At 35.0% G+C, this 20,907-nt stretch overlaps 1 protein-coding gene across 2 annotated transcripts in view; it reads left to right on the top strand.

Moving 5' to 3' along the window:
* The window catches only part of SNX7 (sorting nexin 7), a 46,162-nt gene that overhangs the window by 3,301 nt on the left and 21,954 nt on the right, over window positions 1–20,907 (top strand). For both annotated transcript variants that reach the window (XM_011368544.2, XM_023536385.1), the window contains exons 2-6: window positions 1,290–1,400; window positions 1,751–1,915; window positions 4,106–4,304; window positions 8,704–8,903; window positions 11,676–11,762. In XM_011368544.2, coding sequence (XP_011366846.1) covers window positions 1,290–1,400; window positions 1,751–1,915; window positions 4,106–4,304; window positions 8,704–8,903; window positions 11,676–11,762 — 762 coding nt within the window. The remainder of the gene's footprint in view (window positions 1–1,289; window positions 1,401–1,750; window positions 1,916–4,105; window positions 4,305–8,703; window positions 8,904–11,675; window positions 11,763–20,907) is intronic.

The following is a 20,907-nucleotide window of genomic DNA, read 5'->3' as shown; positions in this document are numbered from 1 at the left end:
ATATATGTACACATATCAACCATATATAAATTCTTATACTATTTCTACTAGATTTAGTTTTTCTATTTTTACCATTTCTATAACATGTACCATTTTGCATAATATTTAAGATTTTGTAGTGTTTTGTGAACATTTAATTCTTTAGATATATGCATCTCACTTACCTCTGCTTTTTCTCACTGAAAAGGAAATGGTTTACGAAGGTACATTGTATGATGCTCTAAACATTCACTTCAAAAGAATAAACCTTGGAAAGTACAGCTAATGTCAGCCTTATTTCATGACAATTAAGATTGCATCTTATGACTCGAACTGCTTAATTTTACAATTGTGTTTGCGTGGGTGATTGATATTTCTGGCGAGTGTGAAATATGTATGCAATGTGTTATTCCATCTATACTCTTCCAGGAAAACCTCAACCTTAATATCACTGTGTATAATTTTTAAATGCAAAAATTCAGTTAAATAAGATATTGGTGGAAGTGACTGTTTTCTTATGAGAGGTGCTTATGCATTAGTCTATTTTTGTATTTGGCTTAGGATTCAGGCAATAGAAGTAAGGTTGGTATTGTACCCACGTTCTTGTCATATGTGTTGGCATAGATTTTTTGGATTGTTAAGAATAGATATTTCATATATTCGCTTAATTTTTAGGAGTTAAGGTATATAATTCAAAATAAAATTCCTTGAGGGTGACATAAAGATTTTCTTTTCACATTAAATCTCCATTAATAACATTTTTAAAATAGCAGTAAAATCATTTTGTAAAATGTTATAATTTTCATATACTAAAAGCAAATTTTAGCAAAGCAATTCATTTGAGTACATTTCAGGAAAACATTTTTCTCAGATATGTTCAGGTTATTTTCCAAATTGCAATAATAGGACTTTCCTTAAATTCTGAATTCTGATCATCTTGAGAAAAGAAATATATTTGAAACCTAAATTCAGAACACACTTTCTCATTAGCAGGAAAGTGATGCCAAAGATAATAGTAGTTAAAATCTTGTGGAAGGCAGATGGTTGCTCTAAGACAGATTTTTCAGTTAGGGTTTTAAATTTGAGCATGATGTTTGCTTTCTTTCTGGAAATACTGGAAAGTTTGCTTTGTTTCATCTGCTACATGAATTGATGACTGCAAAAAAAAAGTACAGGCTGACAAACACTGAATAATTAGAATTTGTTAATGTTTCTTAGAGACCATTTAATTTAGAATGTCGAAAATAACATTAAGCAAATGTCTTCTGTCTTCTACTGCACGTGCTGTTATTTTTTCCTACTTTCTTTAGACATCTCGTGGGGAATTTGACTCCAGTGACTTTGAAGTTAGGAGACGTTATCAAGATTTCCTTTGGTTAAAAGGAAAACTTGAAGAAGCACACCCCACTCTCATTATTCCAGTAAGTTTACATTTTTTTTTTCATAGACTAGCTGCCATTTTATATTGTGAATCGTTAGAATGCCTAAAACCAAATTTCAGACCTTTATATTCAGTGTAATTCATTTATCCTAGAAACATTTGTTTTTAAACTTTTTAATGTATGTACAGACTTGTTTTTTTTTAACTGCTGTAATATGTTGAAATTTTGCCATTTTTGGTTTTAGCATTGTGAATTTTAAAAAATTATTTTGATAAGAAATAATTACATGTTCAGATAGTCTTCCAAAAAAGAAAAGTGTAGCATTTCTTATAATCCTGTGCCACGTAATTCTGATACTGTTGTAATTTTTTTTTTTTTTTTTGCCTCAGCCATTGCCAGAAAAGTTTATAGTGAGAGGAATGGTGGAACGCTTTAACGATGACTTCATTGAGACACGCAGGAAGGCATTGCAGAAGTTTTTGAACCGAATTGCTGATCATCCAACTTTAACATTTAATGAAGACTTCAAAATTTTTCTTACTGTACAAGCTTGGGTAAAGAATTTTTATTTTTACTCATATAATCCTTTAGTATCTATATGTATAGTAGGTCGTACACTTCCTCTTCTTTACCTTTATAAATCAGGCAGCAGTGTCCTTGTATCAAGATGGATATTTATACATTGGAGAGAGAGATATCCTTAAGATTTATATCTACATATAAATATTATAGGAATCTTGTATCTTGTATCAAATCTACATATAAATATTATAGGAATCTTGTATCTTTCTCATGATTACATACTCATTTCTCTTAATAGCTGATTATTTTTTTAAATGTCAGAATACTCCTTGAATACACAGCCCATAGTGAACATATACAAATATAGTTCTTTTATTGACACTATTTTGAGTAGTAATGGATTTTTAAGTTAGGGCTTTTCAAGTTAGGATAAAAGTCTTTATTAAGTGGATAGGTAGATGGGTGGTTGAATTGTTGATGGATAGCTGGATAGACAATACAATTTCCTTACTTTTCCTTTAATTACCTACTCGGGGGAGCTCTAATTTTTAATTCAGAAACCTTATATGTTCTTCTTTTTTCTTTTGTCCTGTGAAGATGTAGCTCATCAAGAAAGATAATGGATAGAACAGTCTTTATGAAACAATTACTGACTAATGTTAAATTTTATCTCTCTCAGTTTCTGCCAAAATGATAGAAGCTAAAAAATGGATCATCTTAATCTTGACGGATAGGCCTACTATCTGGCAGCCCATTGTGACTTATGTGAAATGAATTTGTGGCCCGACTCCAGAACCTTAGAAACTGTTAGAAAGAATCTCTGTAGTCAACAGTTGCAGGAACAGCTTGGCAGTTGTGGCTTGTTCTGTTTCTGATAATGTTTACTCTATCAAATGATGCTGTAGCACTCCTGGATAGATGTGTTGCCTGGTCGAGCAGGGCATATGTTATTATTTCCATATTGATACTGATTTGGAAATAAACATATTATATGTGTGTGTGTGTGTGTGTGTGTGTGTGTGTGTGTGTGTGTGTGTGTATACATACATATATATGTAATTTTGTATAAGATATTCAGAAAAAAACTGGAGAAAGATGATATGTTATTTAATATTTGAGTAGATAATATGCAATAATATTTTTATCTGCGATTTAATAGTCAACCTTGTTTTATATAGAGATTTTGTTTTCTTGTTTATTACTCTTCAACTTTTATTTGATCCCACACCTATGCTCCCACAAATGCTACAGCCATCATCAGAATCCCTTGTCCTCCTTCTTGGTGTTCTTTTTTAATATGCCATACTTCTGAAAGGATATTTCTGTGGTAGTGTATCTTTTAAAAGCATTTTTTTTTCTATTTTTCAACTCTGTAGCTATCCCTCCTAGGTTGACTATGAAAAAGCTAGTTACATATCTTATTAAAAATCTTTCTCTACAGCCACCCAGCCAGTGAAGGGGTGTCACAGTTTACCCACTTCGGTTGGTTAAGGAGCTGTGGTCAGGGGGTATCTATTTACACACTATCCTCGTGGCCTTAAGAAGACAGAGCCAGCTAGTGCTTAGCTGTGCATCTTCTGGAGTCAGACTGCCACGGCTCAGGTCCTGGTCCACCACTTAATTGCTCTTGGACCTTGAGAAGCTCCTTAGCCTTCCTGTGCCTCTATTTTCTTCCATAACATGAGGTTAATAACAGAACCTACCTCATACTGTTATTGTGATTATGTATATAAAAATGAGAGGATGGTGCCTGGAACATATTAAGCTCTCAATACATGTTCGCTCTCATTAAAACTAAAGAATTTCCCTTTTTTTCCCCAAGGAGTAGTTTATACCCTGAGAAATCTTCTCTCAGTCATTTTTTTTCCATTAAGTTCCTAACATAAAATGTAGATGGCACCTCCTGTTGTCCTATGTTCTTCAGTATCTTCCTAAGCATGTTTATGTCTATAAACCTTATTCTTTTAAAGATCCATGCTCTGATGAAACATGGATACATGTTATACATGAGTACTTTGAAAAGGAATATTATCGGGGAGACTGAGACTGAGAAGGACTATACCCTAATAAAACTCATCTGCTTTAAGTTAATATGAAAAAAAAAATGCATGAAACATTTTTATCTTCATTTTATCCTTCTAATTAGGTTTCTTTTTTTGTTGGGCTTTACAATGTTGTTTGCTCGACCACAAATATTTCTTTTTTTTGTTGTTCGTTTCTAGGAACTCTCGTCTCACAAGAAACAAGGGCCCGGATTACTCAGCAAGATGGGGCAGACAGTCAGAGCTGTTGCACTGTCAATGAGAGGAGTTAAAAGCCGCCCCCAGCAGTTCATGGAAATGAATGACTTTATTGAAATATTTAGCCAGAAAATAAATTTGATAGATAAAATATCTCAGAGGATTTACAAGGAAGAAAGGGGTATGTAGACTAATTGAAATGTGATTTTAAAGTTGTTTTATTTCTGATGGATCTTCACATTTGCTAGTGTAGTAAGACCTTAAGTTAACATTTTTTTTTGGTGGCGGCGGGGTGCGGGGGGGAGGTGGCTATTCTTTCTTGGGATTTCTATCTCTCCACTTACGCTGCCCATCTGTTCTTGCATGTGGTTTACTTTATCTATTAGTGCGCTTAGCATATTAGTCACAGTTACTTTAAATTCCTGGTCTGACAATTCCAGCATTCCTGCCATGTCTGGTTTTGAGACTTGCCCTGTCCCTTTAGATTGTGCTTTTTTGCCTGTTAGTAAGCCTTACAATTTTTTCTTGATAGCCAGACACATGTACTGGGTAAAAGGAATCGTGTAGATAGGCCTTTAGTAATGTGGTGGTAAGATGTGTGGAGAGGGGAAATATTCTATACTCCTATAATTAGGTTTCAATCTTTTAGTTAGTCTGTGCCTCTGGACTGTGAACTTCACAAAAGGTTCTCGGCAACTCACCCTATCCCCTGCCCCTCTGTTGGGACGGGATGGCCAGAGTGGGCTGGATTTGGATATTTCCTTCCTCCAGGTCAGTTAGGCTCTGATAATACCCCAACAGATTAGGCTCTGGTTGACTGGTTTCCCCCTGTTAAGAAGAATGGAGTGCTCTGGTTATTTCAAAATGGTTCATTTTCCCTTTCCCTGCTGTGGGAACCTAGTCAAGCCCTTGCGGGTAAATCTCACAATCTTGCAGGAGTTCCCATGACTAGGTCCCCCTGGAGTTGTTACCTTATAGACGTGTCTACCCTGACCTGAGCCTTCAGCAGGTTATCAATTACAACTTCAGTCTCCCTACCCCAGCACTGGTCCCGGACGCGGCTTCTGCTCTTGAGTCTGTGCTCCAGTAAAGGCACAGTTCCTTGTATCTGCCTGTCTGTCTTTCCAGTCTTGGGGGCATTCGTTTGTCCTGTGTCCTCCTCTCTCTTACAGTTCCAAGAAAAGCCGTTGATTTTTCAGTTCGTTCAGCATTTTCTTTGCTGTTGGGACCGAATGGTGACTTCTAAACTCATGTTCCAAACTCATGTGAAAGATTACTTAACATTAAGTTAGAATTTTAGCTTTAAAATATGGTTTATGTCCAGATGTATTGTGAAAATTTCTGATTCTTAATGATTCTGAAGGTAGCCATGTCCCGTCCCCATTTGTTCTAATCAATCACTACCCATTCTTTTTCCCATTTATAAATAATAGTGGTAAAGTAAGCTCTGAGCTGAAGATGTTGGATGTAGTTGCACGAAGTTGGTCTCAAATGTTCAACACGGACCATAGCTTAAAAATTAAAGAAGTGACGTTTCAGGAAATAGGGTTTCCACATTTTCTAGTGACTTTGGGGGAAACAAGTATTCGATATTAGGCCTGTTCAAGCATGACTGAGAGATTTATATATTAGAAAATAGGTCTCTTTCTTTATTTTTTCTAGTACTGTTTTCTTTTCTTTCTTTAATTTCTTTACCTTTTTTTTTTTTTTTTTTTTTAGTTTACAAGTTCAACTTTGTTCCATGGTAGCTTTTTTCAAATTCCATGATGACTTTTTGCTAATTTTCTAATTACATTTACTTATATTAAACAGAGATGGCTAAGTCAGAAAATGTATTTCCTGATATAAATTGGTTTTAGAAATGAACTCCTTACAGTCTGTATATTTATGGTTTGTTTTTTTTCGTCAGTGTTCCCCATTAAACTATAAGTTCAATCAGGACAAAAACGGAAAAGTTTTGCTATATTTCTAGTATCTAGATAGCACCTAAGACATAGCAGGTGCTCAATTAAAATCTTTTCAATGTCTTAAAAATAAATTAATATAAATTTTGTTATAGCCAAATATGCATTGCTCTTTATTTTCTAATAATTGGCACTTAGAGGTCATTGTTGTGACTGAACATAGTTTAATAGTTTCTTTCAAGCCTTCTTGGTCTGATCTTGCACTTACTATTTGTCTTTTTTTTTTTTTAATCTCAAGAAGCTAATTGTTTTAACTAGGTTCTGTGATTCCAATTCTGTTAAGTAGATTTTTGATGCATAGTTAAGTGGGATAGCAATTCAGAGAGGCTCCTGGAAACTCTTGATACTTAAGAGTTTTTAAAAATATTCACGTATTTTATATTTGCTTGTGCAAAAGAACAGTTTAAGCCTTTGATATACTCTCATGTTTGTGAAATCCTCAGAAAGAAAACTTGATTTTGTGATAGACTTTGTAAATAAATTTGAGCTCTCATTTCCATTCAGTGAATGCCATTGACCTAAATTTGTGGGATTTTTTTTTTTTTTTTTTTTGGTTTTTAGAATGTAAAGCCCACTATCTAAGCTGTATAGATATTTTATTCATATTCAAATCAAAGAATTTGATTACCATAACTAGTGAGTTCTCTTTTATATTTTTATTCATTTTCTTCTTTGATTTTGTCTTTGGGGGGCGGCGGAAGTGGTTCCTGGTTTATTTGGTAAGTTTATATTGAGCACATGTGCTGCTTTTCTGTGCTCGAGATTAGAGAGGGAATAAGATGGTGCCTGTCCTCGAGCTCTTAGCCTGGTGGGGGGAACATATTAACAGACAAACTACAGTGCACTTCATTAAGTGTTTGCATACAAATGTGATTTGAGTGCTGCGTAAGCACAGTTTAGAATATTAGGGAAGCCCTATGTTTTATTATTGATAAAAATAAATATTGCGCAGGTTAAATGGCACACATCAATGTATACAAAAATTGAGAAAAGAAATAAAGGAGAACATTTTCTTTTCTAGAAATAATAGTTTAGTATGGCCATTTATTTAAAATACAAGATTAGGAGGGTATAATTTAGAAGGGCTGTAATGGTTATTAAACCTATTACCTTCATTAGGTGACAACTAATAGTTCCATAGTTTTTATTTTTTTAATATTTTTTCAATTTACTTAGTCATAAAAACTTTTGAAATTTTAATAGTTTAATTTAGAGCAATATGACATTACAACTTACCTGCTGAGTAGTAAGATGATTAAATATAGAGAATTTAGTTTTATTCATGTAAATATTAGACAGAAAATTCTCACTGCTTATACATTCTCTACCATAAAAAAAAAAAACAAGTATCTATTTTTGAAAGTTGATAATATGAATGTAAAAATGTTCAGATTTTAAAATGAAATCCAATTTTTGGGTAAATAGCCTACGTTGACTAGTCTTTTGTTATTCATTTATTCTTTCACTGATGTGAAAATATTTATTGAACACATCGTGATTCAGACTTTGAGATTAAAAAAAATAAGACTCAGCTCCTGTTTTAAGGAGCATATGGCCTAGGAGTATGTCAGTTATCCTAGCAATCATAATAAGGTGAGATAATAGAAGTATAAATTTATAATAGGCTTTAACAGAAGTATAAAATTATGATAGGCTCATTGAGGACAAAGCATCAAAAAATCCTTTGGAACAGAATCAGAAGAGATTTATTTACACTACTATTTAAAGGATTAGAAATTTGGCCGATGTTAGAAATGATAGAGGATAAGACAGAGGGATATGTACAGTGTTTGAGTTAGATATTAATGAAAGAACAATTATTTTGGCTTAAATTAAAATATCTTTGGAAGAGACTCTCAAGAGGTAGATCTGGAGAGGCAAGGTAGGGACTGATCATAAAGGACTTTCTAACATAGTTACAAAGCATCAATGTTTATGTATTGTGACAAAAAGGGAAAGAGGGAGAATAGTTAAAAGTCCTTTGCAGTAGTGCATATTAGAGATGCTGATGACAGTGGAGGTGAGAGTATATAGACAGGTAGGTAGTTAGGTAGTTAGGTAGTTAGGTAGTTAGGTAGATAGGTAGGTAGATAAATGTATGGATGAGTGAGGGGAGAGAGGGAAGGAGAGAAAGGATAGTAAAGATTAAGAAATATTGGAATTGGCGATTGACTGGCTCTGTGCAGGTATGAGTCTAGGATATACCCCAGACTTTTCGCTTAGATTATGGGAAGCAATTACCATTACCTAGGATAAGTCATCAGGAGAAGGGGAGAGAGAAGACAAGTTTTGTTTGCATATGTTACCTGTGAGACACTCAGATGTAGTGTGTTTGGTAGGTAGAAGTCCATGATAGACATGGTGATTATAATAATTTATTTTCCAAGCCAGAACACTTTTGAGAATGAAAGAATTTGCTATTATTGATTACACCTGGACAGTAGTCATTCAAGGAGTAACCTGAGCAGACTGGGATGACTGGTTAATTTAATGAGAGGGGATATCTGATTTCTTATGGTCGTGTATAAGAACATATGCAGAACAATTAGAAATATGTTTCATTCTGTCTATAAACAGGGATTTTAAAAACATCTATAAATTACTTATTTTTTTTAGACTATTTTGATGAAATGAGGGAATATGGCCCGATTCATATTCTGTGGTCAGCGTCAGAAGACGATCTGGCTGATACTCTGAGTGGTGTTGCCAGCTGCATAGACACCTGCTGTAAGGCCACTGAAAAACGGATGTCTGGACTCTCAGAGGCCCTGCTTCCTGTCGTACATGAGTATGTGCTGTATAGTGAAATACTGATGGTAAGAACACCTAATTGCACTTTTAACTTAGTCCCTAACCTGATTAATAAGCTTTATAAATTCAGTTTTCTATTTGTTTTTCACCACTCTCCTCCTATCTTAGCAGGATGCTTTGCACGTAGATGCTCAATGAATGTTTGTTCACTGCACCAATGAATCGACGAGCGGAAGAATGCATTAATAAAAGACAGAAATATTCAACATTAACAACAGCAATTTATAAGATTATACATAGTTCCGAAACATCCTCCGCCAAGATTTACATAGGAAATATGATTAGTTTTTCAACCTTTTAAAATTTTGCTTTAAAATTTTTAGTGCTTTAGAAATTTCATGGAAGAGTTGCTTTCCGCTTCCAGGTAGTACATTTGATCCACCAATATATTTAGTATCATTGTGTAGAAATCCTTGAGTAGGACCTTGCTGTTTGTTCTGCCTCTGGATGCTTCTAAAAAGAAATCCTTTGAATTAAAAAGGTTTTCTTTCCCTATTTGAAAAGGCTTTTATTCTTCTTATATCATAGTTTTGCTTTTAAACTCCCCAGTTCAAGTTAATGTTTCCGGATATTTGGGGTTTAGCAATGCTATCTGCAAAGCTAATGTTCTTCATCCGGTGTTATCCTCTGCTCACAGGACCTTGCACAGTCAATCTGGTACCCTCAGGTTTCAGTGTTTCAGGGTGGCGGTTGGGAAGGACTCAGCTTACATTCAGATATACCCCATTTCATCTGCCATTTATAATTGGAGCCATGTCTGGTTTCAGTTTTCATGTACTCTTGATTTGGGAGGATTGTTTTTTTTAATTTTGTTTCTGTCTTGGTAGGAAAAGCTCTCTTAGCCTTTCAGCATAAGATCTGCTTCTTTTATGTTTATCGTATTTAGGTTTTCTTTTCACAGCCATTACATACTCTGTGGATATTTCAGGTTTCTGCCGCTACTTGACTTTTTTGGGGTCCTCTACAAACACACCTTTCTCGCTTCCCAAAGGTCTCTAACGCTTCACTGTTGAGAAGTCTCCTCCTTATCTTCATCAGTTTCTTTGGCTGTATTCCATCGTTTTACTTCATTATTGATTTCCTCTCTGTGTTGCTATTCAAAAAGATCTGATTTGTATCATTAAAAAAAGTATATTTTTTCCCTTATTAGATGTATTTTCCTCTATATTATGTCAAGATGGAAGTTATGCAATTTAAATCACGTATCATTAAGGTGTGGAAAAATTATAATAGCAGCTAGAAAGAATTATTTTTTAGGTTCTTATTTTATTGTATCATTTTGTAGACTCCTAGGGTATAATCAGTAGCATTTATGTTACAGTTCTGGTTCTGTTTTATATTGGAATGTTTCCTTTAATGTGAGCTAAAATAATAAAAAGAATATGCCTCGACAAAATTATTACATTTCTGTAATTTTTACTAGTTGTCTTCTGAAGCAATCTCTTATCTAAAATATTTCTACCTGTATGAAGCATGGTAGTTCATATTTATGGAAACAGACCCTAAAAAAATGGGATAAAATTGTAGTGTTTGTCATTTGGGCTGGAGAAAGGAACGGGTTCCTGACATCAGTGGTAATTAAACATTGAAGTAAATATAAATGAATTTGTGATAATTAGTTGAATTTTCTATTTATTTCTTAGAAAATGAGAGAAATGTTAATCTCTTTTGAATGTTTCGAGAGTGGTTCCACCGGCACAAAACTAGACTGGGTAGTTTTCGGGATGCCTTTTATCCTTAAGGCTTCTCAGTTCTCACTCAGATACTATAGAGCCATCTTATGTGGCCTCCATGTAACTAATTTGTGTCTAGGTTCTTCCCTTCCTCTGAAGACATCCCAAAGACTTGTATCTCATTAAGGCCCTTCTCTTGTATCTGTACTTCCACTCTCCCTGCTTGAATTGTGTGTCTACTCAGAGTCAGTTTTATTTTTTCCTTAGCCTGTTTAGGCCACTTGTGTTCATTATTACAATTTCATTATTCAGTTAATACTGTGAAAACCAGTGAAAGATGAATACAGATAAAAAGAGTCTTTGTCCACAAAGCCTAAGTAGAATATCTCAGAGGAAAAGTGAGTCACCAAGGGAAAGACGTTGTAAAAGAGTAGCATACATTATAAAAGATATAGATGAACTCTGCACTCAGTTTCCTTCACAAGGGTACGTTAAGTTTAATGACATTGAAACTTAAAATCATGATTATTCAAGAAAATGAGATGGAACTCCTGTCAGTCAGAGAAGAGACCATGATTTCTCATCAAAAGCTTGGCTAATTGATTAATATTTGTATATTTTAAGCTAAAATAAAATCTTAAGATGTGAATGCACTCTTAAATATTGATTCTCCACTGTACTTGACTGATTAACTGTACCTTTGGAGTCAGATATTGATTATATTTTCAGGTATGTGGTCCATGTGACCTCTTAACTGCAATCGGATTATGCCTTAGCATATATTTTCAGTGCTCCCACTGATTTTTTACTTGTTTTGTTCTTTTCTCTTTTTAAAATACTGTATTTGCTTAGAGTGCTTCATCAAAAGTTGTGCATAAAATACTTAAACCAGTAACATGTGCATTGGGAAAACTAATACTAAAGGATTTATGAAAAAATAAATAAATACTTGCTTTCAGTGTAGCTTTTAGAGATTAAAAAAAAAAAATTTAAGTCATTATATCCCCAAATGAACGACAGCTTGGGTAAGAGATGCTATTTATATTTTGAAAAGTATATTTTTGTTATTCAAAGATTATTAAATCCTCGTGTTTTAATACAAAGGGTGTTATGAAAAGAAGAGACCAAATACAAGCAGAACTGGATTCCAAAGTCGAAGCTTTGACCTATAAAAAGGCAGATGCTGATCTGGTAAGTTTTTAAGTTTCTCTATATAATCATATAGAATTTTTAATATAAAAATTTTATTAGCAATATAGAGCTCCTTACATGCTTGTTTTTAAACATTCAACAAAGGATACTATAATTTCTCCCTCAATATCTATTATACATTGGGTACAAAGTGAGTGTGCAAGCTTAACAATGATGCTTTTCTTCTTTTCTGTCTGTTACAATGAACGAAATAAGAGGTTAGTTTTTTGTTTTTTGTTTTTTTTAATTAGAGTGTTCGAAGAAAGTATGAAAACTGGCACTGTTCTAGAAGGTTAGTAAGTACTCAGTATATAAATCCAGTTTTTATCTAGTTTTATAAGATACTTATACAAAATAAGTTGATGTTCCTATACGCTTTTTTTCTAGTTATTGTAAAAACTTTTACAAGAAGAGATATCTTTGTTTTCAAGTTTAATCATTTTCTGAAAATACTTTTTTTTAATGGGAATTTTCAAACATAAAAATAGGTTCACTTATATAATGAACTTGTATACCCATCACTGGGCTTCATCAATTCCCAACATTCTGCCCAACTTTTTCATCTTTTTTCTCACTTTTTTGTCTGAAGTGTTCTAAAGGGACACTCTTTTGTTCCAGACATTATATTATAATTCCAGACATGATATTATCACACACAATATTTTAGTATTTATATTTTATTACCTTTGCATATTTTCAGAGTAATACTATCAGATTAGAATTAATATTCTCACTTTAAAATCAAGGCAAAGGTTTGGAAGGTGGAGCATAAATTGGCCAAGTTTATATAGTTCGTGAAACAGAAGTAGGATTGGGGGGAAGGCATCACTGGCCCCCTTCAGACCATGTTGTCTCTCAGAGAGCAAGTATAAAATGGGAAAATTGCTTATTACTTTGGTTAATTTCCGTTGAGTCTCTATGAAAGAGACTTTCTTAATCCTTTTTATTTTAATTTAAGGATTTAGATTAGTATTGAGTATAGTCATGACAGGTGAGGAGGGGAGTCACTGAAACCACCCCCTGTTAATTTGTAGAACTGTAGCCCCATCTGAACCTCACTTGGGACTCGGCCTGCCTCCTCCCTGCTTTATTTTCTCCCTCGCTTTAATTGTTTTCTAACATAAGATATGATTTCCTTACTGGCTTTCTTTATATCATCCTTCTTTCTCTCCTTGTCTATAGTCAAAGGACCTTAAGGGAAGGAAACTTTTGTTTCCTGAAGTATCTCAGCCCCTAGAACAGTACCTGGTACATGGCAGCCTCTCAGTAAATATTTCGTGAATGAATGAACGAATGAAAACTGCAGTGACTGCTGTGATTCATAAAAATATATTGAAGGCTTGAAGCAAGAAGTCTACAAAATCAGACTTTGTGCAGAACATTGAGACTTCACTAAAAAGTGACTATGAATTATCCTCATCTTTCTTGACAGTATTTGTCTAACTCAAGTTCATTCTCCTGAATGGACTGTGGGTGGGGAGTGAGCTGCTGTAGACAGAGTAGAAGACTGGAATCTGTGAGAGAGAATAACAGAAAATGCAGCAGTGTAACTAATGCTTGAGGAGAAAATCATCTTTGCTTTTACCGCAAGATGAGAATAGAGGAAACCCGAGATTAACCTTTTGCATTCAGTAAGGTGTGTGTGTGTGTGTGTGTGTGTGTGTGTGTGTGTGTGTGTGTGTGTGTGTGTGTGTGTGTGTGTGTGTGTGTATTTTTAATTTAAAGAGTCAACTGGAAAGAACAAAAAGGATGGGCATATACACAGAAGTTGTATCTTTTGAACTGTAGAATTTTTTTATTTGTTAAATAATTTTAAAGGTATTGAAATCAGAGATTAGATGAAATTTTGCCCTTGACTAAATGCTAGAAAAAGTAAATTATTTTAAAGTTTCAGGAGAATAATAAAATGGCTTAAAAACCAAGCATCTGTTCAGAATGGCTTATATTCATATTTTAAATGGAAAGGAAGAGTAGTTGGGATTATTCCAACCACAAAAACACAGGAAAAAATAGCTGGGGCCCAAATATGGCTAGGCTTTCCCAACTCAACTTAAAAAACCACATTTTCTTTCATTTGACTTGCAAATATTTTGTCTTTTGCTCTGTAAAAATTTCCTTGATACCTCGCTATAACCTAATGATCCATCTGTATTCATGATTCTGTTTTATCTGTGTCAAGTCCACTATAAAGTATTTTTTACCTAGTTAGCAGCTATGTTGTGATATTGGAGAAATTTAAAACTTCAATGATCTGCATTATATTCTGTAAGAAACTTTTAATTCATTAAGATTTGAAACAGACACTTTGTTAACAGAGACATTACAAGTATTTTTTTGTTTCCCATCCAAACAGCTCTTCCCTAAAATGTATAGGGACTAATTTAATGATTTGTGAGTGGCACCATTTACATTTTCAAGTGATTTATTTGTTTACAGACCTCACTTTAAAATCCTTATGTCTTATGATGGTATCTTTGGGAGAAACCTCCTACGGTTACTCTCAAAGTGAACCTGCCATGACCGGTCACAAAACAACCGAAGGGAAGTTGCTTAGAAATATTCAGGATAGGGTCACCATAGAAACGTGCCCTTGTGAGGTCCTTCTAAGAAGCCATCCTTTGCAGTCACCATGGAGACTCTGGCAGAGAACTGAATATAGCAATCTAGCCTGGTTGTTTACCATGGCAACTCAAGCAGGGCCACTCTGGAGACAACCCTGGGGCCATTTCTATGGAGACCCACTGGGGCTGCCGCCAGAGGCTCCATCAAAGTCACTTTTGGGTGGGATGCTATATGCAAACCCAGCAAAGCAACTCCTAATGAACAGGTCGTTGAAATGAAGCTCTCTCAAGAAGGACGAAAACTTGGATAGTTATAATTATTGGGTAGAAATACAACAGTGATGTAACATTCCAGAGATTGTGTTGACACATCAGGTGACCTTTATGTGGACTTCGCGGCATGCATACAAGGCTCTGGTCTTTACCTTGCCTGTAGCTTCGTATGTGCTCTAAATTAGCAATAATGGCATTATCATTACTTTTTCTCATCACACAAATGTTCCCACAAAAATTGTGTGTTTTACTGCATATTAATTGTTTCAAAATGACCTAAACTCAGTAAAGTCTTAATTCTCATTGGAAGGTTGGTTTAACTGTTCATTTGAAGTTTTGTCATTTAGGCTTTGGAATTAGATGAACCTAGGAGCAAATCCTAGCTCATTTGCTCAAATCCTAGGATGCATTTCTTAGCTTCCTTTGGCCTCATTTTATCATGTGTAGTTTGGAGAAATTATTAGTACCTTTCTAATAGGCTTTTTTAAGGATTAAATGATACAATACAAGAAAATTATTTAGATCATTGGAAGCACTCAGTAGTTGTTAGCTGCTATTATTTTGATGACTTTCTAGAAGTAGTATTTGAGATGGGCCCTGTAAAATGACCAAGGAATTGTTCCTTGAGGAACAAGGAGGATATTTCATGTAGAGTAGATGTGAAGAAAAGTACGGGAGAGGCGAGGGATGTGGCTGTAAAGTGTGCTGCAGTCACATGGGAAGGGACCCTTGTTACTGGTCAGGATGAGGAATATGCACTTTATTCTTTGGACAGACTGGCTCCAGTGAGAGCCTGGACTGTGAAGAGGTGGTACTAGAGGAGAGCAGATTTGAGATATATGTAGGTGGAAGATGACTCCCTAGCGCTTGAAGAATGAGGGGCAGCCAATGTTTCAAGCTGTTAGTGATTCTTAACATTTCTAGCTTGTAAGGAGAGCAGATAGTGGCTTTATAAACTGAACTGTACTATATAAAAGGGGGAAGAAGAAAAATTGGTTATGTGCGACTCTGTGTCATGATAAGATGACTTTTAATGTAGAAGTATTCAACAAAACCTTTCAACAATGTTGAATACCTCCCATGTGAAAGACACTATTCCAAGTGCCAGAGAGACAGCGGTCAGGAAGACAGGCCTACATTCCAGTGGACAGAGACAATAAGAAATAAAGAACTACTTAAAATTTATAGACTATTGTCATATATGGTAAGTATGGAAAAGAGAGAGTGTTGGGGAGCAATGCAATTTAAAATATAGGGGTCAGGGAAGGTCTTACCAAGAAGATGATTAGGTAAAACCTGACAGAGGTGAGGTCTTGAACCACAAGAACACCTGGGAGAAGAGCATTTCAGGCAGAGGGAACAGTAAGTGCAAAGTGCAAGTATGCCCGCACCTTCAGGACAAGCAACACCAGTGTTGCTAGAATGGAATGAGCAAGCCGAGGAGTTGTGAGAAACGAGGTCAGATCGCATAAGGCCTGATAAGGTTTGGTGTCAGTGAGACAGGAGGAGAATAGTTGACAGAGGACTAACACAGTCAGACTTAAGTTATGAAACAATTACTGTGCTTGGAAAAGACAAAGGTGATGTATATGTGGCGTGTGCATGGGGCGGGAGAACACGGGAGGTGGAGACTAGCTCTTACTGTCCCAGTGAGACATAATAGGTTGAACCAGGGTGGAAGGGGTGTGAAGTGGTCAGATTCTGAGTATATATTGAAGGTAGAGTGGTTCACTATTTGGTGGATTATAGATTGTGAGAGGACAAGGAGGAGAGGCAAGGGCGATGCTGAGGTTTTTGGACTGAGCAACTGGAAGGTAGGAGTTTGCATTAACTGAGATGGAGAAGACTGGAAAGAACAGGTTCAATGGGCAAGATGAAGAAATCAGATTTGGACGTAGAGAGCTGATGTGCCTATCAGATACCCAAGTGGAGATGCTGAGTAGGGAGTTAAGTATAAAAATCCATATAAAAAATCCAGAGATTGGGGAGAGTTCCATCTGGAAATATATATTTGGGAGTTTCTAGAAGATAGACAGTATTTGAAGAGATGAGATTTTGTTGAGGTCACTAAAGGAAGAGGAAAAAAAGAGGTCCCATGACTGATTCTTGTCATATTCCAACATTAAGAAGCAGAGAAGTAATGGCCGATGAGGAGGAGGAAAGGGACTTTAGCTGTTGGTAGATAACTGGATCAGTAAGATGAACTAAAAGATTTATTTATTAATTCATTCAACTTTTTCAAAGCACTTCTTCATTTATGAGGCATTTATAAAAACAGCTTGATACAGAATGATTAAGATAAGTGTAGATAATAAAATATTTCAAGAGAAATTGAGAGTTGTATTATGTGCTCCAATAAAGAAGGTATTCAATGAAATAGATACTCTTCAGTCGAAGTAAGGGAATTTCTTACTGTGGAGATAAAGGTGTAACAATAAGTAGATTATGAGGAAAACTCAGATATTTGGAGAAACTTGTGGTTTCTGCAGTTATAAGTTTTCAGAGTCAGAGCTTCTGTTTGAAAATGCTTATTCACTTCACTGCTGAACTGTAAGATAAATAAGGTTCATCTGTGGTGCTAAATAATGCTGCATATCAATTTTATTTTTATTTTTATTTTTGAATGGATGATTTATAGTTTTCCACTCAAAGCAGCATTCGAATATAAATGAATATGAATACATCTGACATTTAGCAATATGTGCACAGAATCTGAGAGTTGGATCTAGATATAATGCCATAGCTGTTTAGCAGTGTATTTATGTGAGCAAAAAAAAAAAAAAAAAAATGCATTTTCCTAAGATCATTATAGTCTGGATTTGCATGTAGCCACATTCAGTAGATACAAACAGATACCAAATTTATTCAAGCTGGTCCTTGCTCTGTGCGACTTGCTATTTTTGAACCAATATTTTACTCTTATCCTCAAATAGTGGTTATTAATCTTCGAGTGTTCTTGGTAGTGGACTATCTGGAGCAGAGAGCAGCATCACCTTCTCTCTAAGCTTTAAAGAAATAACATTGGCACAGCTCATTTTTGTGGTAGAAGGCAGAGGATGCCTCTGTGTTTTCTCAGATATTTGTTGTCCTCTCTCTCTCCCCTGACCTTTTTACAAATTTATTTATTCCTTTCTATATATACCTCATTCCCTAATATCTGTTTTGCTCTCGTCTTCTTTACTGTCTATTCGGGTGGGTGAATGAGTGATGCTGTACCCGAGAAGGCCCTCGGCAGCCTCTCTTTCCAGAACAAAGCACCAGGTAGTGCCTAGGATTCCTCTCCCTCTAGACCTTCACTGGCAGGCCTCTTCCTCAGGGCATCATTGGTTTGTGCAGTAGGAAAAAATATTCACATGCTCCTATTTATATAGGCTCATAAAGGATAATAATAAATATTTGATTAACTAGCAAAAAAAATCGTATCTACCCTATGAATAAGAGTCTGTTGAGCCTGGGATCTCTATTTGGAACTTACCGTATTACTTTTTCCCCTCTGTCATTTATGTTTATGCCCCTGGCACTTCCTAGCAGAGCAGTCTCTTGAAAAGTGTTTGGTATAAGGTCCTAAACCCAATTACAGAGTTGCATGTGATTTCAACCACAGCACTGTGCGCCTTTGTGATTTTGGTCTAGTTACTTACATTCTCCTTGCTTTAGTTTCCTTAACTGTAAAAGTCGTGGGTAATAGCTTCCCTACCATGTTGTTAAATCAGCGCAGAAAAACTCAGCCCAGTGCCTTACCAGGGTTGCATTGTAAATATTTTTATCAACAATATTAGAGGAACTTTCTTTGAATTATATATTGTGCATATAATTTGAAGGTTACACCTTCAAATTGTTTTTTTTAAAAAAATGAGGCAGCAATTAGCCTAACCTGAATAGTGAGCCCTTCTAGGCAATTGAAAGGGTACTTTAAAATGTATCTGAACTTATACATACTATCAAAAAGTTGTGTTTGGACACCATAGAATTATTTTAACCAAACTACAGTTAGTATTATACTACTGATCTATATTGAGAGACATTTTAAGAAGGAAAACCATAAATCTCTTTATGATAAGCATCAGCAGCACTGACTATGTTATATTTTTTTTATGAGGACTCTGGAGAAATTTCTTAATGGGTACGCACCAGCAATAGGAATTAACTTCTTCTGAGCCATTAGCTTGTTTTCAGTGTGTAACACACCTTGAGTTTTATACCTGATGCTGTCCTACACTTTATCTCACACTTCGTTAGTTACTGGACCGTTAAGAGCCACCATTCTCAGCTAAGTATACCTAACCCCTGACTTTGCCTTGTTTTTTCCCTACTTTTATTTTCCCTTTGCACTAATGTCTTTATCTACTTAATGTCTTTGAACTAGTTGTACAGTATAATTTTGAAAGCCATCTTAAATCCAATAGGGAATAAAAAGCAAGAACTAGAGGTAAAATATCCCAAATCATCTCAAAGATCAATACATTTTTAACAACATATTTGACAAAAAAAAAACACAACAACAACCATGTTTTCGGTTATGTCTTTTGGGATTCACAAACACCAGCATGTCTGTTGTGCACACAGACTTGAACTGATTCGTGTTAACTTACCCAGAAAATTAGTCAGGAGATATTTGAAAAAGGTGGAAAAATTGTACCACTTCCAAAATTTTTACCCATGAAATTTGCTTAGGGGAGTTCTTGCATATTAAGGTTTATTGATTTGCAAAAGAACACATAACCTTACAGTCTTAATGAACAGGGCCTGTGTCTGCTGGCGGTGGGCGAGGGTGGAAGGAGGGCAAAGACAGAGAAAGGCTGCAGAAACAGAGAGGCAGTGGAATGTCGTCATGGATGATTTTCTAGAGAAAGGTTGCAAGCTCTGTGTCTTTTTCTAGGAACATTTTTCTCCACTGTCTTAACTGCAACAGAAAAAGTAACAGATGGATGAGTAAAAGGGGTAGTTTAAAATTCCAGTCATTTCTTCTCAGAATTTAAGAAATTCTACATACGGTGTCCTTGTGGATTTGTGGTTTGGTTTGTGGAATTTTGCCTACCATACATATAATAGTTTAAACATCTGTCCTACATAGGAACTCAAAATAAATTCAATTTCCTATTAATTTAAACTTTTTGTTAATAAGAAATATGTCCTGAGGGTCTGTCTTACACATCTCTTTCACTCCTGGCCCTGCCCGGGCACTCAATAAATATTCGATTGTGCTTAGCACAGTAGCACACTGGGAGTCTGAAGCCTGGTAATGGCTTTGATTCACTGTTACTTAACCTGCAACCTTAATCAGACATTAATTATTCTTTATCCACAAACATGCAGAAATAATGCTTACTTGGAAGAAAAACTTTTTGAAGATGAATTAATGTTTATAAATCTAGAGCTTGTGTCAGTAAAAATTTTGATAAGCTAGAGAAAGAAAGTATAAAAGAATAATATATTAGAGAATATATAATGGTATCATAAAACATATTATTTAAAGTATGAATCTTCCAAACAGTACTTCTAAAAAAAAAAAATCATATTTCCACAAGGAATAGAACCAGTAGTTTTTCTTCTAGCATAGTGCCATATCTCTAAATTAGATACATTTTGATTTATTATATTCCTAGGCTTTGGAAAGTAAGCTTTTTCCTGGGAGTTGGCTCACAAGGTAGAGAACCTGGGTTTGGTTACTTTTTCTTGTTGGTAAAGTGGGAAAAATAATATTTACCTTATAGGTGTATTGTGAGAATTAAATGAGATAATGTGTGAGATGTTGTTCAGTTAAGCACTGAATACAATAAAAATATTTCATGACAGAAAATTGTATAGCAAGTGAAGGCCAGTAAAATAAATAAGTTTAGATTTTGGCTTCAAAACACTTTCTAACCTCAGTACAATCTAATGATAATGTAGCATATTGCTTTTCTAAGCTTAGATTATGTTCTTCAGAATCAAATACAAGAAATTATCGTATGTAGAGGGTTAAGAGACTTTGATTTTTTAAAGGTGGTACATCATTCTTTTTGAAAGGTATGTATTAATAGACTCACTGAAGCACCTAGAAAGAAATGAATTCTCTTTAGTTGAATGTATGTTTTTTGTGCTGCTGTTGTGCAGAGGACTCAAAGGAGAAGGCTGTATTTTCTAAAATGGGACCATTTAAATACCTGGCTTTCTGTTGCTTCCGATGTAATAGGAAATCGTGGTTATTCTTTTTTTAAGAGATGTTAATGGTGTTGGAGATGCTGATTTGAAAGGGGATGTGTCAACAACATTTGTGGCATTTTATGACTCAGTTTGTCATTTTTAGAAAAAGCATTGTGTTTTACTGA

Source organism: Pteropus vampyrus, unplaced genomic scaffold (assembly GCF_000151845.1).
Source record: "Pteropus vampyrus isolate Shadow unplaced genomic scaffold, Pvam_2.0 Scaffold6, whole genome shotgun sequence".
NCBI lineage: Eukaryota > Metazoa > Chordata > Mammalia > Chiroptera > Pteropodidae > Pteropus > Pteropus vampyrus.
This window is presented reverse-complemented; position numbering and strand designations above follow the sequence as displayed.